At 53.9% G+C, this 17,253-nt stretch overlaps 1 protein-coding gene across 4 annotated transcripts; it reads right to left on the bottom strand.

The window, feature by feature from the left end:
• Positions 1-9,443: 9,443 nt before the first annotated feature.
• LOC146427650 (transcription elongation factor A protein 3-like) lies at positions 9,444-17,190 on the bottom strand. 4 transcript variants are annotated; one of them, XM_085081211.1, is made up of 14 exons: positions 16,152-17,190; positions 14,561-14,623; positions 14,352-14,457; positions 13,882-14,023; positions 13,541-13,609; positions 13,282-13,350; positions 13,080-13,154; positions 12,715-12,792; positions 12,442-12,596; positions 12,092-12,147; positions 11,079-11,234; positions 10,403-10,549; positions 10,252-10,323; positions 9,444-10,114 (listed from the first exon to the last, which is right to left on the bottom strand). In XM_085081211.1, exons 1-14 carry the CDS (start codon positions 16,620-16,622, stop codon positions 10,106-10,108), a joined length of 1,668 nt encoding a protein of 555 aa, XP_084937337.1. In that variant the 5' UTR covers positions 16,623-17,190; the 3' UTR covers positions 9,444-10,105. The 4 variants fall into 4 exon arrangements, with proteins under 4 accessions (XP_084937337.1, XP_084937338.1, XP_084937339.1 ...); XM_085081212.1 differs by having other exon boundaries at positions 12,442-12,530; XM_085081213.1 differs by lacking the exon at positions 12,715-12,792 and having other exon boundaries at positions 12,442-12,530.
• Positions 17,191-17,253: the final 63 nt, after the last annotated feature.

Here is a 17,253-nt window from a genome sequence, read left to right as displayed (position 1 = left end):
TCTACCAGCAGAATGGGGGCTAGACCCATGCCAGATGTGGCTTAAACCCCACGTGGCTGGGCCACCTTCCACCAACCTGATCATGAAGCAAGCAAGTTTCTTTCTCAGCATATAAATTTTACATTTTCTGCAGCTTTTTAGCTCCGAGTCACAGTGCAGGGGGGATGCTCCTTCCATCACCTGCAGCCCTGGGTGACAGTGCCAGGATGGGATGGACACGTGGCTGTTCAGCTCATTGATTCACCTCCTTGGAAGGCTCTGGAGATGCTGGGGAGGAAGCGGGTGTTGTCTTTGATGTTGGGAATCCAGGTCAGCTGCAATCCTGCTGCTCACTAACTGTGCTAAATTGCAGAGCACAGCTTCAGTGCCTCTTGCTCTGGACTCCGACTCCAGTTCTTCCCTCCACTTGTTCATGCCCCTGCAAAAGTCCATGGGATGATTTGGTTTGAGGTTGAGAGAGGACAGGAAACCTACTTTCAGTCGAAACCTGGTGGAAAAGCACAGGAAGGTTTGGATCAGGTTTGGTTTGGGGCTGAAGGATTAAGACTTGGGTGGTTTGGACCTGGAGTCATCAGGAGCTGCAGAAAGAGGATCAGCTCCCACCAGCTCTTTGTTTTTGTGCCAGTCATTCCCTGCCAGGAGACAAGATGTGGAGGCCAGGGAAGCAGTGGCACGGGACCAGTGGTGGTTATAGGGTGTTTTAAACATGTGATTAATGCTCTTTTCCGGGTTATCTCAGAGCTCTCTGTATGCTGTGCTTGGTTTGGGCGGGGTGGTTGCCTGGCCGTGGAGCAGCACAGGGACTGGTGCTCACAGCGTGGGCTCACAGGTGGCAGGTACTGAAGAGATGCTCAGGTTTGTGGGACGTTTTGAAGATGCTCAGCAGGTCCTGAAGTCAGGATTTTTTCAGGGAATCTGGCTGCAGCGTCCCTCACCTGCATGGCTTTGGTCCTGGATGTCAGGAGGGGTGATGGATGGCTCAATGCTGGGGCAGGACTCATCCCAAAAAGCTCAGCAAACCTCAAGATTTTTCTTTGACACTTTGATTGAGCTCCGAAGGGCTCAGGAGCTGGGATCAGCCAGAGCCAGGCTGGATGCAGCTGTGGCCAGAGCCCAAGCAAAGTTCTTTGGTCACCAGCTGCCTGCTTTCCACCCAGCTCATCCCTTGCTTGTCCAAGCTGGATCTCCAGCAAAAAAACCAACAGCATCACTTGTTGGTTGGTGTTGAACATTCCTGGTGATCCCTAATGCAGCTGCCTCCAGGGATTCCTCCTCCAGCTCTTTGTCAGCGCTTGCTTTGCTTCAGTTCCTAGCATGATACAATCAGGTGCCTGCTCACATCTGTCCTGGCTGGTCCTGTTGGCCTTGACAGAGCACCCAGGGAGGGCAGCATGCTCTCCATCCATAGGCACAAGGATAGTGCCTGCCCAATGCTGTATTTTTCCAAGACAGCCGTCTGCTTCCCTCCCCGCTGCCAGGGGCAATGCCAAGCCATGGAGTACAGCCTCTGACATCATTCCCAGTCCATTGACCATCACTGGGAGCCTCTGGAGAGCAGATGGGATGGCACGGCTCTTTCATGCTCATGGTGGTACCCAGGAGAAAGCAAGAGGCATCAGGGAAAGGAGTTGAAACCCATCAGTGCAGGGTCTCAGAGGAAATCTCTGGCTCTGTGATACCCTGGCATGAGAGCACCACCGACATCCCAATGTTGGCTGGTTTGGCCATCCTGAGTGTGGGCTCCCAGTCCGGGATGAGGATGGGAAGCAGGAAAGAGCTGGAGGAAGAGGAGCAGTGACAGCAAGGGCTGCTGTGCTTAGCCTCTCCCAGCTTCAAAGGCAGCTGCCCCTCCTCCAGCCTCTCCAGCCTGCAGAATCTCAGACAGCTGATCAGAGAAGGTGATTTTTCTTCCTCTTTCCTTTCTTCTTCTGAAAGGCACAAAAAAACCCCTTTCAACCCCTGAATCTTGCAAACATGCTGGATCTTCCTCCCACCCACTCCTACTCTTCCTCTCTGAAAACATCCCAGCCTAGCATGAAGCCATGCCATGTCGTCGTCCCCTTCCTGAATGCCTCTGTCTTGGCTAGACATTTTCAGGGAAGATGTCCTCTCTGATAATCAGATTGGGGTAATTTTTTTTCTGGAGACCCCTTTCAGAGCTGCAAACCTGCTGGGCTCAGATGGGCTGTCCCCGACGAGCACTTAGCCAACCATTTGTGGTTAAATAAAGACTAGTAATGAAGAAAAGTGTAAGTAATGATTTAATGATTGGAACAGCGCTTCTTCCACAGCTATCTGTCTGCTTCTCTAAATATAGATATATATTTTCTAAACCCAAAGTGCCAATATCACTGCTCCAAGATGGCTGAGAGCCAAACACAAGCGTTTAAAAGAGCAATATTAAATGACTGATGTCCAATGAAGGCCTTATGCTGAAGGAAACAATCTGCCAATAGATACTTATTTACATGGAGAGAAAAATAGCTGGAAACAGATTTTTTCCTCTCTCACAAGATTTTGGCTTCAGCAGTTTGTGGGAGAGGATGTTTGATGTGTCAATCCCTTCCCGCTGCCAGGTTTGGCAGAGGCAGAGCCATGTCGGGAGCAGCCCTGGCTCAGGGCTGTGTTGGCTTAGGTAAAGTGTTGAAGATTTAAAGGATTCTTTTTGGTTGGGTTTTTATCATGCCGTCTTGGCTGGGAAAATGCATCCCATGGCACAGCAGGGAGCAAAGCTTGTTCAGGGGTGGCTGCAGTTCCCAGGAGCTGTCCTCCTGTCCCCATTGAGGAGCAAGACACACGCATCCATATTGATGCAGCAGGGTGACCTGGACGACCGAAGCAGCAATGTTGCCAGGGATGAAGAGAGGCAAGGTTTGCCCCTAACCACCTCCAAGGTGATGCTCCAACCTAATTCCCAATCCCAGGATGGATTTCTCCCATCACCCTGATGGAAAGACCCATCCTCCTCCCTTTAACTAATAATTGTATTCCAATAACAGCTCGAATGTTCTAGGCTAAGTGTTCCCTTTACTCTGATAAATGAGGCCCTTCTTGCCCACTCAACAGCACAACAGCCCCTCCTCCTCACGGCTGTGGGACCAGAGCTGGTGGTGGGTGCCAAGGGGACAATTTTTATTCCTTGCTGTAACCAAGATATCTTCCGAGCAAAGCAATTTTTCCTCTTGCCTTGTTCTTCTACCTTCTCTGTATCCAAGCAGAGTCAGGATCCTCAGAGGGTCTGGATGACTCACCACAGCAGAGATGTAAGGGCATTAGCACATGATGTCTCCCTGGGCTCTGCATCTCCCACCACTAGTTTTTCATATTCCAAGCATCTCTCCTGCCCCAAGGAAATGTCTGCAAAACAGCTGGGCAGAGGGAGCATGTCGAGGGGACAGCAGGGGTGGGTACTGGACCAGGGAGAGTGGTGTAGAGATCAGAGGGTTGTGGGGTCACATGTGGAGTGTCACAGCCTCACTGATAGCAGCGTAACACTCATGTCCCCAATGCAATTAGTGCCCTCGTGCTGCGTTATAGTCAGGAGCTGCAGCAGGTCCCTCCCCAGTGGCTGCTCCGTCCCCCCTTTCCCCACAGCCCCAGCACTGTGGCTGGTGCAGTTGGCTTACTAATTACACGCCGTGCCCGGCTAGACTGCTTTGCACAGTGCTATTAATTAGCATTTGCTTCCCTGAAGGTTGCTGACCCTGCTAGAATTGGGCATAAATTGGCTGCTGTGGGTAATGGGTTTGCTGCGAGTGGCCGGCGCTGGTGGCACAGCTCCTGGGTAATGAGCTATTTATATTCTCATATTGGAAAGGCAAGGCTGTTTGTTGGAAGAATGTGGCCCTCGGTGCCAGCTGCTCTTGACTTTCAGGCTTCCTGGCACCTTGGAGAAAAGACTAAAGGCTGAGACAGTTGGGATTGGTCAGCCTGGAAAAGAGGCTTTGAGGTGACCTAATTGCGGTCTTCCAGTACCTGAAGGAACTGACAAGAAGATGGAGAGATACTATTTACACGGGTCTGGAGTGACAGGACAAGGGGAAATGGCTTCCCACTTCCAGAGTGCAGGGGACAGGGTTAGAAGGAATATCGGGAAGAAATCCTTCCCTCTCAAGGTGGTGAGGTCCTGGCAGAGGTTGCCCAGAGAAGCGGGGCATTTCCATCCCTGGAAATGTTCCAGACAAGGTTGGACAGGACTTGGAGCAATCTGGTCTAGTGGAAGGTATCCCTGCCCATGGCGGGGGGTGGAACTGGATGAGCTTTGAGGTGCCCTCCCACTCCAACAACTCCGTGATTCTATGACTCTGTGAAAGGAGGCACAGATATGGCTGGGGGAAGAGCTTGGGGACCTGTCCAACCTGCTCCCCTGGGGCAGTTTTCCTCAATGAATAATTGACCAGGGGCTGGGAGACTCTGGGATGGTGCAAAGCAGATGGAAAGATATGCTGGGGACATCACAAGCAAACCAGGGTTAAAAAATGTGCAAAGATCATTTTTCCTCTGCAACACAAGCCCTGCCTGGTCCACCCATTAGGTTGCAGAGGATCAGGATGAGCCTGAATATCCCACTGAGCCTCCAAGCCCCCTCCTCTTTCCTATCAGCTTGGGTGCTCTACCCGCACTAAACCTGTCCTAAACCCTGTTAATCTGTAGGGCAACACCCACCCATCCCCACCCCCCCACTCACCAGCTCCCAGCTCTGTCCTCCAGCCGCCCGACACTTCATTATATCACTCAAGATTAATCTGCAGCTCTTAATTGCTGAGCGCCCAAGAGCTCCTGGCAGGGAGAAAAATAAGTGTCAGGCGAAAAAGCCAATGTGTTTTTTTTCCTCTGCAATATTTAGGTCGACCTAGTAATGTGGGAAGCGCAGAGATGGGAATTTGTGTGGTTTGAGGGAGTTTGGGGGTTTTTATAGCATTTAATGGGGGTTTTTCCATGGCATCTCCTTCATCCAGTGAGTATGCGGCTGTGAGAGGGAAGAGTGTGCATGAATCCAGCGGAAAGTGAGGAAAAATTGTATTTTGTGGAGACATCTTTGCTTTTAATAGGGGATATTTGCTCAGTTCTCTGCCTATTCAGCTAAAGGAGGGGAAAAAAGGTCTGCACCAAGCACTGTGATTTTAGGAATTCTGAGATCAAAGTGCTCTGCAGACTCAGCAAACCTCCCTGCACAGGAAACAAAGAGTACTGGGTTTTCTTTAGGAAAAGTGTAGTCTGTAATTTTCCGTGCAACATATTTCACTTTAGAAATAAAGGTTTGGGTCCAGTTTGGGCTCTTTTGATGCTTTTAATCATCACAAAGTCCGAGCTGCAGAATTGCAGCCATGCACCTCAACGAATCATTTTATTCCAATGGACTGCAAACACTGCACATGAAAACCGATTCCCCCCCCCGCTTTTTTTTCCCCAGGAAAAATACCCCAAAGCAAATACCCAGTCAGCTCAAATCCATGGCTTTTCTCTGGGTATTTTGGCTTGGCTGAAGATCCAGGCTAGATTATGTGGCTGTCTTGGGCAATCACTAATTTTTTCAGAGCTACTCCAAAGCAGTTGATTTACTTACATCAAGGCAGAACAAAGAAAGAGAAATTCCATTTGTATCCCAACCTGGGGCTGGAACCAGCACTGAGGCTCAGCAATTTTTTCCTCCTATTTCAGTTCTTTCAGTTTGTGTGTCATTCAGGGCCTGGATTGTCTTGCTGGATACCCCTGCCTGGTTCCTCCAGGTGTTTAGAGACCACCACACCACTGTATCCTTTGAAAACCACCCCTATGGAATCAACACATTGCATCCCCCATCCTCCCCTGCTCCTGTAGCAGAGGCAGCACCTTATGCTTAGGAAAACCAGTGCTTTGGGGTTTAATTAAAACAAAAAGCTGAATAAAAAGCCCAGTGCTTGAAAGGCTGTGGCTCAAAATAGGTTTATCAGCTGTGGTTTCCCTAGAAAATTTAACGTCTCTATAGCTCTTGCTTTCACTTAGCATCAAGTCCCAGGCTGGTGCAGCATCTACTCAGCTTTTGGGGCACTGCCCAGCCTTCTGGGATTTGCAGAAGAGCCGTTGGAGTCCCAGTATTGGGGGTATATAGGGCACCTTTCCCAGATCACCAAGACACAGCGAGTTTCCTGGACTCCCCCCAACCCACTCAGCACCCTGCACATCATTCCTGCACTGTCTAAACCCCAGCACCCCAGTGCTGCATTTTCCTGCCTATTAAAGGAAATCAGCCCAATTCCTGAGCAGGGCTGGCCCCTTGCCCTGTGACCACCATGCTGAGCATCACCCTGGGGACGCCATCCATGGGAGCAGCATTTCTCAGAGGCTGGAGTGGTGGGCTCTGTGCCAGCAGAGCCACGGTGGTTTTCCCAGGAGATCTGAATCCTGTCTACTGATGATTGCAAAACAAGTCGTGCCGAGAGCCTGCGGCTGTCACTAGACAAATATTGCATATGGGTTTGAGGTCTGGGGAGGCAGCGAGCACCCGTGCCTACTGATTGGAATCAAGTGTGGTAATGGGCAGGGACATCTATTCAGTTTGTCACAGAGACTGCCAGTCATGGAATCACAGAATGGTTTTGGATGGAAGGGACCTTAAAGCTCTTCTCATTCCACCCCCTGCCATGGGCAGGGACACTTTCCACCAGACCAGATTGCTCCAAGCCTCGTCCAACCCGGAACATTTCCAGGGATGGGGGCAGCCACAGCTTCTCTGGGCAACTTGTGCCCCACAGGAGCACTAGGACCCATAAGAGAGGTAAAGACTGGCTCCAAAACTGCTTTAATTCAGTTCAGTTCAGACACAAACCACCAGCAGCTGCTCCATTCACTTTCCAAGAAGCACCGGTGCTTGGGAAGCCCTGGCTGAGGGTCCCTCCAGGATCAGCCATCCTGGTGGTGGACAGAACACACCACCTCCTGCTCCATCCCTGTGCACAGGGACCTGCCACTGTGCTTTGAGTGTTGGTGACCAGGGCCAGGGGAGTTATAGATGCATAAAGCAAGAAGATGGGGAAGTGGGGTTGCCAAGGAAACCACAGAACAGCAAAGTGCTGATTTTTTGTCAAGGCTGGAAAAATGCCTTGAAGAGAAGGGAGAAGGGCAGCGGCAAAGCCCTGTGCTGTGAGCTAGCTGTGGAGGCTGGAGTATGGGGGGGGGCGCCCATGGCAAGCTGGGATGGCAAAGTAAAACCAGCCGTATACTGGATTCTGTGGAACAGGGTGTCCCTGAGGTGGCTCAGAGCAGTCCCTGGTGAAGAGATGTGGTCTGGTGGCACTGATAGTGGCTGTCCCCGCAGGGGGAAGCCTGGTTGGGGTGGGATGCTCTGTGGGGGGGTTGTTTAAAGTGTTGCAGGTTGGAGGTTGAATATAAAAATTCCATCAGATGGAAGACTGAGCATCTCATTGGAGTCATCATCCCTGGAAGGATTTAAAAGATGTGTGGATGTGGCACTGGGGACATGTGGTCAGTGGTGGACTTGGCAGTGCTGGGGGAGCAGCTGGACTGGATGATCTTGGAGGTCTTTTCCAACTGAAATGATTCTGTGATTCATGCAGAGACAGGCAGGGAGAGGCAGGAAGAAGCACCAGCCTCAGCTGAAGCTTTGGAGCATCTAGACCTGGAGCCTCAGGATGGGTAAATCAACCTCTGGCAGGGACTGTAAGGGCTGTTCCATCATCGCATGCTCACAACCAGCCCCAGTTGGGTCTGGAGCTGCGATAGAGACCCCGAAGGCCCTTGTCTGAGCCTCCTGCCTGCAGAAGGCAAGGGGGGGCAGCATTAGCATTTGCTGGTGCGGCCATGGTTCCACCTCTCCAGCACTGATGAGAAATGAGAACTGAAGTGCCCACTTCCCCTGAGTTCAAGAGCGAGTTGAGTGCTGGCAGGATGGGCAAATCCCTGGCAGCTCTTCCTCATCAGGCTGGGGGAGGTGGAGAGGAGGGAGGAGGGGACTGTCATTTGGGGAGGAGAGAGGGGAAAGCTCCAGGGACCTCTGGAGCTGAGGGGTGGGGAGGGGATCCTGGGGCACTCAGTTCCCAATTTGGGACTGAAAATTTGGGAATTGGGCTTTTGAAGTACACATACATGTGTTTGTGCCATTCCCATGGAGCACGTCAGAGGCTCAGCCTGGGGAATGGAGCCTGTAGACAGCTGCATACCAGAGAGCCCCTCACTGTCCCCTGCCCCAGTGGCACCTGCTGCACTGCTGTGGTACACATCCTGCATCCCCCTACAGGCTGGAGCATTCCTTGGGACCATGTGCTCTGCCAGCCCACGCAAGTGGAAAAGCTCTCCCTGGGTGGGAGTGGGACATCCTCGCTTGGATGTCAGGGCTCTCCAGTTTGCCTGTCCCTTTCTTCCTCTGGGATTTCCCAGGGAACCCGGGGAGGGGGAACAGGGTGACACTTTCCCTCAGGACATGTCCACAGGGGGACAGAAGGACACAGACGGATGCCATGAGATGCACCAGACCATGCCTGGATTCCGCCTCCTTCTGGTATCATTCAAACACCTTTATTGGACTGCACTGCAAAAAAATATAGGTCCAAATCCCCATTTCAACCTTGTCCCTGGCAAACATGCCCTGTGGCACACTGGGGACAGCCGGAAGCCCCGGTCCTGCCCCTCCTGCACTCCCCTCATAGCTCAAGGTCACGCTGATGTTTTATTCATTCCCTACAACCCACTATATTCCTTAATTGCAGCCACACGCACTGTCACAAGCATAAATAATTGCCTTGGAGGCTCATTAATCACTTCAGTGTGCTAACGAGCACCGCAGCCCAGAGAGATCTCTCAAGGGACTCAGGGGTGACAGGGACCCCCTAACACGGAGGGTTTAGCACTCAAGGCTGGGTGCAAACTGCACTGCCTGATGAAAAATTCACACCTCAACCCAAGATTAAAAAATTAATGATGGGTTAATTAACAGTTCCACCGTCCTCTGCTCTCACCCTTTGGTTCATGCAGGCATAGGAGCAGCACCCTCATCCCCATCCATAGTCACCCATGGTCACAATGACCTTCCTGTGTCCCCATCACACCTCATTGCCACTGGAAGAGGCTGGTGGTAATGAGGGATGGTGTCTGTGCCACAAGGCTCCATCCCAGAACTCCTGTAGACAAAGGGATGTCTCCCAGCTGGTCCCTGATGCCTTTCTCCAGGAAAACCTTCCCAGCTGTTGGTGGAGGTTCTGCCATGGCATGTGGCACCCTGTAGCATCCAGGCCATGCCAGAGAGCTGCTCCAACCTTAATTAAAGGTCTTTAATCACCAGTCAGGTGATGGATGAGCATCAAGCCATGGCTACCTACCAGGCTGGGGCTGGTGGATTTGAGATGTATTGGAGCTCAGTGAGGGATCTTGGAGGACCTCAAGGCTCAAGCTGGGGAGCTATAAACTGAGACAGAGATCCCAGACACACCTTAGGAAACAGTCTGTGCTGCAGAGTTAGTTCACACCTTTATTACTCTGGCTGGAGGGCTTTTTCCTCACTCCTCTCCCTGCTATCCTTCCTTCTTTCCTGGGACACAATGCCCTCAAGCAAGGACAGATGGTCCATTTGTCATAGACCAGAGGGACACGGTGGCATCCCAACACCATCTGGACACACTGCAACCACCCTGTGCCCTCCAAGTCCTCCCTCTGTGTGCACTTAGGTGAGGAAGATGGTGTTTGTGTTAAAACCTGGCCCTCTCCCACCCTCAGCCCCCAGGCACAGCCCCATATCCATGGGACAATGTTTCTCCTGCCCCCAAATCATCTGAGTCCATATGTCTCTCAGGGAATGACATGCTGCCTGGGTTGTACCAGTCTCCCTTTCCGAGAAGAGTCTGCTCCCAGTGGGATCCCAGCGCACCCCAAGCGAAGGGCAGGTGTTTACAGGGAAGAACCACTGAATTCACAGGGACCTTCTTGAGCAAACTCTATTTCACTGGAGGCCGGCTCCTGAGGATGTTCAAGGGAGCCCAGTGCAAGGGAACAAGGATATGGGGTTTAGGGACTGGTACCACCCTGCCACCCTCCTCCCCACCCCAGCTCCCCCATGTGGTGTCACAGCATCTTGTATGGCACCAGATTCCCTCCAGCCCAATCGCCATCAGCATCAGCAGAACTGCAGGAGAAGCAGAGCCCAGAGCAGGCAGTGAGCCCTCACCCAGCCCCCAAAGCACCACTTCAGGTGGCTCTGCCACCCCTGAGGGCTAGGAAAGGGTTGGGTTGCCCAGAGCCTCTCCCCAGCTGGTTACAGACCTTCCAGCGGTTCCCACACTCATTGCACAGCACAAACGTTGTCATGGGCTCGTCGGCGCTGCGTGTCTGCACCTGGGTTGAAGCAGCACCGGGTCAGTGGAGACCCTTCCGGTGTCCCCTAAACCAGGGTCCCCTGGGGACTGGATCTGACCTGGTTGTACGTGCAATTCTTCTTCTTGCACTTGCCGCACTGGAAGAGGTCGGTGACAGTGCCGCCTGTCTTGGCCATCTGGTGCTCCCGGATGGCCTCCTGGGTCATGGCATTCCGCAGCTTCTTGAGCTCATCACTGGCCATCTCCTGCCACCGGCATTGGCCCAGATGGGTCAGTGTGGCCATGGCTCTGCTCACAGCTGAGTACCACGGTCCAACATCTTCCCCACCCTCTCCCAAGCTGGGGTTGATCTTGCTCTCTGTGCTTGCTGGAGAGCTCACACTCATCCAGATGAAAAAATCACCCTGTCCTCCACTAAACTAAAACTGCTGCCTGCAGGGATCTGTCTCCCTGCAGGCGAAACTGGGCTTCTGAGGAGCCTGATCTGTGCACCCTGGTGGAGGAAGACAGGACCCTGTGGACCCTCCAGCCTGATTCCTGTCAGTGTGACATCCCACAGCCAGCTCTGTGATGGTCAGGGGATCTGCAGAGCTCTGAGGGGACCGGGCAGTGCTGCCAGCTTTCTCCTGATGCTCCCTGTGCCCCATTCAGCACAGCAAGGTGCTGGGACAAGCCCACTGTGGACAACACCAAGCCAAGACCCGGCACTCAGGCACCACGGAGGCAGCATGGATATGATCCATGGGCACCAGCCGCAAGCACCCCACTGCCCACCTCTGCAGTCATGCGGGCGATGAGGCTGGGCTCGATGGCCCCACACAGCACGTTCCTCCGCAGACCGGGGTTCTTGGGGTCTTTCAGGTTGCTGATCCTGCTCCGCACCCGGTTGCGATACTTCATGTCCGTACTCTTCAGCTCCTGGAAAATATGTGGGGTCTGTCAAGGAATCAAGGGGCAAGGAAGGGGGATGCCAACTTGTGTGGTGCTGTCACCGGGCCCAATGGTCATGTGGAGGTGGCTGATGCCAGTGGGGCTTTCCTCCCTGTGGGAGGTGCTCCCATCCTTGGCTTTAGGAGGCTGAAGCACGGCTTGAGATGTGGGGAGGAAAATGACTTTGCATTGCCTTGGAATGTCTAACATCCAGGCGAGACTGTGGGGCTCAGGGACCATCACCAAGCCCTGGGCTAGGACAAAAGTTCATGGTACAGAGGAGTCAGTCCACTCCCTCCTCCCAAAGAACATGGATATGGGCAGGCTGTTGTGGCAGCTTTGGGCACAGAGTTTGGGATGCACCAAAAAATACACCCAGGAGGGGAGCTACCCTGGTGTTGGTCCCAGTCTCAGTGGGCTGCAAGGAGAACCCCAAGCCTTGAGCTGGAGGTGGGCAGAGGCGGCTCCAGCATGGCACAGCTTGGACATTGTGACAGACTAGGTCTGGCAGCAGACACAGGCATCCTCAGCAGGCTGAAGGAAAAGGCTTTGGCTGGGTTTGGATAAATTTCCCCAGGGGTGAAGGCAGGTCCCTGACCAGAGGCGCCTGGGGGGCGACACACAGACCCCTGCATAAAGGCGAGTGCTCAGGGAATGCTTTGCTCACCATCAGCCTCAGCCTTAGCATCTTCTAACCGTGGTCTGGGCTCCCTCTGCAGGCAAAGAGCACGGCAGAGCCTGTAACCCTCTGCTCTCGTCCCTGTCACCCTCTGTCCTGTCCCCAGCACCACACTTTACCCTACGTGTGCCCTCCCAGCAGATGGAGTCTGGGGACCCTTAGCGCCCCAAAGGATATGGTCTTCAATCTCCGATGCCATCTTCTCGCAGTTGACACTGAACTCCTTGTAGTCATCTAAAGAGTAGAGAGAGTAAGGGGTGACTTTCAGGTGTGAAACCAGCCAGGTCTCACTGTACCTCCCGTCAAAAATCTCACCTCTTCCCCTGTACTTACCCCAGACACTCCATCTCTAAAACACCTATTTTTGCCCATCTTGAACCTCAAAAAGATGCATCCTCACATCCAACCCCCTTATCAGAGACTTTACCAACCTCCTTTTCTTTACTTTTGGGGTTGAATGCTCCTATTAGGGCTGTCCCATAGGAGAAGCAGCCCATTCTGGGGTCCAGCACCCCCAGAACCACTCACCGTCCATGCGGAGTGCAGCCGTCAGCATCTCAATGCACTTGTCCCGTACCGAGTCCCCTGTGAGATAGCAGGGGGCCAGGAAGCAGGGGCTGGGAGAGAAGGAGGGGCTGGTGGGGGTCCGTGGGATCTCTGATTTGGTCTTGCTGCTGTTGGCTCTGTGGGGGCACATGGAGGGGGACAGGCAGGTGGTAGGGTCCTGGCACAGCTACAGAGACCTACTAGGGTGCCTTGGAAGTGGAGTGGGTCTCTCCCACCTTTCCTCCTCTCTCCTACCTTTCCTCCTTGCTGTCACTGGAGTTTCTCCGGGAGCCGGTGGGAGCTGGAGAGAGGCTGGTGCCCACAGAGGCTCTCCTGGGAGTGGCACGGAATGGGACAGTGGGGATGACAGCAGAGACGGGGCAGGCAGGACAGGGGGCGGGAACTGGTGGCAGGACCTCAGGCACCAGCATATCGATGAGAGCACTCGGAAGCCAACAAGAATCTCCCCACGGGAGAATTTGCTCCTCCCAGGGAATTTCCCAGTGCTGTGGCAGGATCAGGGCTCCCAGCCACTTCTTCTCACCCCCTCCATGGTCAGGGCATGCCCAAGAGGGACCCTAAAAGCATCCCCAGGCTTCCCAGAGACACGCCCTCCTTACCTCTCACCTGACAGTCTCTTCTGTGGAGAGGAAGAGGAGGAGAAGGCTGAAGACCTGGAGTCAGCAGAGGCTCTCCTAGCAGGCCCGAGCCCCATGTCAGAAGGCAGCGACTGGGACCAGATGGTGGGTCCACACCCCCAACTACAGCCCAGCAAGGGGCTGGGGTCTGGCCTCTCCCATCTTCACCCAGCTCAGCACCCACCTCTCTTTCTTGCCATCCAAAGGTGATTTCTTGGAGGAGGCAGTGGGGCTCTGGCCAGCACTGGGCTCTCTTCACCACAGAAGCCCAAAGGAAGGGAGAGACACTCTCAACAACTCCAGCATACTCTGGCAACCTGTGAGCTGGATCCTGTCCATCTGCATCCCCCATCCCTGAGCCCCACCACCCCCAGGCTACCAGCAAAGCCTCCTCTGGGCTGGCAGAGCCTGGTGTGAGGGTCAGGGCATCCTTTGGCAGGTACCTCTCTGGGTTGGAGTCGGCAGAGCGGCCCTGGGTAGCGGTGGCATGAGAGTCAGACTTGCTGGGCTTCCTAGGAACAGAGGGATCAGGATGGGGTCAGATGAGCACTGTCCAAACAGACCTCATCCAAGCAGTAATTAGCTTTAGAGAAGGGAAAATAAAAAATTGCCATTTCTCTCTCTTCCAAAAACTGCCCTGGTGCTGCCCCAGAGGCAGTTTGGTCTCCAGATGTGCTGCTGGCATCCATGGATAGGCAATGGGATGGATAAACTCTTAAGGACCAAGCAGAGGATGGTCTTGTATTGGCCCTGGTGCCCCCTGACAGCAGGTGAGAGCCCTCACCTCTCCTTGTGCTTCTCCCTGTACTTCTCAGCTGTATTCTTGCTGTGCTTCACCCCTTCATTGGGGCAGCAGGAAATATCCAGCCCCTTCTTCTTCTCCTTCTTCCCATCTGCGTCCTTCTCCTTCTTTGTGGTGGTGGACTCTGGGGGAAGGATTTGGGTGTCACAGTCACAGCCCAAACCAGCACAGGGTACCTGCAGAGCTGCATCCTGGGGTGGGGAATGATTGTGGAGATGCTCAGCCCTTGATGGGGCACACACTGATTTACACCACTCTATCCTGGAGTGAAAACAAGTCCCTGGAAAATCCAAATCCATGCATCTGGGTTACAGGTTATGGGAGCCTGCACATCCAAGCTCTGGACTTACTGCACTTCATCCCCCCGGAAAGCACTGGGGCTTGAGGTGCAGGGATAGCCTGGGGAGGATTGAGGCTTTGGCGGGTTGTCGCCTTCCCCTGGCATCACTCACCTAGAAGCCGCTTCCAGTTTTTGATGAGGATTTTGGCTGAGGCCACCACCTCTTCATCTGAGCAGTGTTTCCGCACTGAGTTCACTGCCACTCCGATCCGTGTGGTCTGGGGACACGTACCAGGGACACATCCTTAGGGATGTGCTAGTAGGTACAGGGCACAGGATAAGCCACCCGCATGGGGTGTCCCCGCACCCAAACGCCCTCACCTGGAGCAGCTGGATGGTCATGGTGTAGCCGGTGAGGGATTTGAGCAGATCCAGCACCCCTTCCTGCAGCAGGGAGAAGCTATGGGAGCCTTTGAGGGGACACCAGGCAACACCAGGAATGCCATGACAAAAGAACTCAGAGCAGCCCTGGGCTGCTGCCTGGGCATGCCTGACCCTCTGTGTCAGCACTCAGACAGAAAAGTCTCACACCCAAATCCCGCTGGACCATCCCAGCACTGGGTCATGTCTCCAGCTGGGTAGCAGGAGTTCTTAAAAAATTTGGGAAAACCCAACCACTAGAAAAATCTGGTCTGCTGGGAGGTAGGGATGGCTGGACCCCCCCCCACTGTCACCCACTCAGAGGTGTGAGGGTTCATAGGACACAAGCCCTGGGATTTCATGCTGACCCCCTGCAGTGGCAGCTGGGCTAAAGATAGTCCAGCATGGAACCTTCCTTCTCCTCTCTCTCTCTTCCTCCTCCTTATCCTTGGTATTTTTAGAGCCCCAGCAGCAGACACCAGCTCCCGAGCATACCCCCCTCCCTCCCCGCCAGGGACCCAGCTTCATGGACTCTCACCATGAGAGGATGGATCAGACAGACCCTCTCTCCACCCCCCTCCTCCCCCCCCCGCAACTTTGAAGGGTGCAGGGACATTCCTGTAGCTGGACCCTGGCTCTGTTCCATCCCAAAGTGCAGCAGGAGAGGTGTGGAGCACCCCTGTCCCTTGACCTCTGTGTAACTCCTGGTAGGAAGCAGAGCCATGGGATCTGGCTTGATACCAAGCACTGGCATCCCAAAAGGTGACCAGATCCAGAGACACGGCAGTGCTGCCTCGCTGGCCAGGAGCCTGCACCTTGCTGGGGCAAAGGCCGGTCAAAATGGTCAAATATTAACTTTGAGGGCTGGGCTTGGCACGTGTAACTGGCTTACCAGGATCCCTGGATGTATCCTCACCTGGCACAAGGATGGCAGGCAGGGCTGGATCCCAGCTTCCCCGAGCATACAACCGCCAAAACTACCCAGGAAACAGCGATTGACCCCCTCCCCTCCCTTTGCACACTCACGCAACAGGCAGAGCTGTGCCAGGGGTGTTGGGGGTGTTATGTACCCCAGCCCAGAGCTTTTCCTTGCTTGTATCCGAGCCTGTGGCCCTGCCCCTGATCGGATGTTGGTGGACAGGCTCGTGGCCAAACACCTGTTGCCCATAGTCTGGCAGTGCCAAGCAGCATCTAGAGCTGCCATCCATGGGACAACCTCCCACCCCATCTTACCCCCCAAATCCCAATGTCTGGGAGCAATGATGTGCAGGAGAGCCCCAGATTAGAGGCAAAATTAAATCCTCTGGGTGCTGACTCCGATGTCCCGAGGTTGGGCTCAGGTGACACAGGCAGCAGCCCTTAAACCCACTCAGCCCGTCCAGGGACAACATGAAGGGTGTGAAGAGCAAACTCCCCTTTCCCAAGCCAACAACATTCAAACACACATGTAAATATGCATGTGTATAAATAGGCACACGTATAAATATGCACATGTGCAAATACACATGCATGTAAATATGTACACGTGCCCCGAGGAGCTCAGCCACCTTACCGTGCTCTTCCTGGCTACCATCTTATCCAATTTCTTGGCAATCCGGACCAGCTCCTCAGTGGGCCCCATGCTGGGGGCTCCAGTGGAGCAGGATGGTGGCAATGAGCACCGCTGAGCACTGCTGGCATGGGGGTCCTGGGCAGATGGCTGGGAGAGAGCAGAGAGGGGGGAAAAAGAGGGAAAGGAAAGGAGAGGAAAGGAAAGGAAAAGCAAGGGAAGGGAAGGGAGAGAAAGCAGAAAGGAGGTGGGGCTGTCCCAGCCAGTTATAAACTCCTGCCAGGAAAGCAAAATAGCACGGGGGAGGGCTAAATATAGCCGAGAGCCATGATTGCAGGACTGGGGGAGGCGCGCGTCAGGGCGATCCAGGACGTGCAGCCACGGGGGCCACGGAGAGACGGGGGCGCCAAGGGACAGGGCCTGGGATGGGGCTTTGCCACTGGGATGGCTTGGCCAGGGAATCCTGAGGGGCATGGGTACAACGCAGTGTGTCGCAAGCTCTGCTCTTCCCAAAGTTGGTGTCCTGCAGCAACAAGATCCCTGGGGGAATAATCTTTATACTCCATGTGTTGGAATGTTCCAATATATAGGAATAGTTCTTACATTGGAAAACTCCACATATTGGAGTATTTTGGTACTGAGAATATCCCATTCCTGGTAGTGTCCCAGGTCAAGTTGGACAGCCTTGGAGCAACCTGGTCAAGTGGAATGTATCGCCCACCTGGCAGGGGATGGGAGGAATGATCTTTAAGGTCCCTTGCAACATTCCATGATTGTGCGATGACAAATGACACGCCAATGTGTCCCGCAGTCTTTGATGTGCAGCAGAGCCCTACTGAGTCCCCGGCTGATGGTGTGCCAGCCTGGAGTGGGAGCCAGGAGCCCCTCAGGACTGACCAGATGGGCAGCAATATGGGGCACAGGCCGTTGGGATGTGTGGGTGACATCAACCTTGCCATCCTTGCTTGTCCTTGCTCCAGCACCTACCAGGAGTGGCTGTAGGACTAACACCCTGCTCTTGATCCACCCCAGGACACTGGGAAAGTGCCCATGTCCCAGACCAGCACCACATGGCTGTCCAAGAGTGATCACAGATGCCACTGAT

Source organism: Lichenostomus cassidix, chromosome 23 (genome assembly GCF_008360975.1).
Source record: "Lichenostomus cassidix isolate B80296 chromosome 23, HeHo_3.0, whole genome shotgun sequence".
Lineage (NCBI taxonomy): Eukaryota > Metazoa > Chordata > Aves > Passeriformes > Meliphagidae > Lichenostomus > Lichenostomus cassidix.
This window is presented reverse-complemented; position numbering and strand designations above follow the sequence as displayed.

Excerpts from the sequence above, each read along its gene's own strand:
- LOC146427650 (XM_085081211.1), bottom strand. The coding sequence starts at position 16,622 with ATGCCCCTCAGGATTCCCTGGCCAAGCCATCCCAGTGGCAAAGCCCCA. Across the intron at positions 14,624-16,151 it reads TGGTAGCCAGGAAGAGCACG|GAAGGGGTGCTGGATCTGCT; the intron begins GTAAGGTGGCTG and ends TCCCTGCTGCAG. Across the intron at positions 10,550-11,078 it reads TCGCCCGCATGACTGCAGAG|GAGATGGCCAGTGATGAGCT; the intron begins GTGGGCAGTGGG and ends TGCCGGTGGCAG.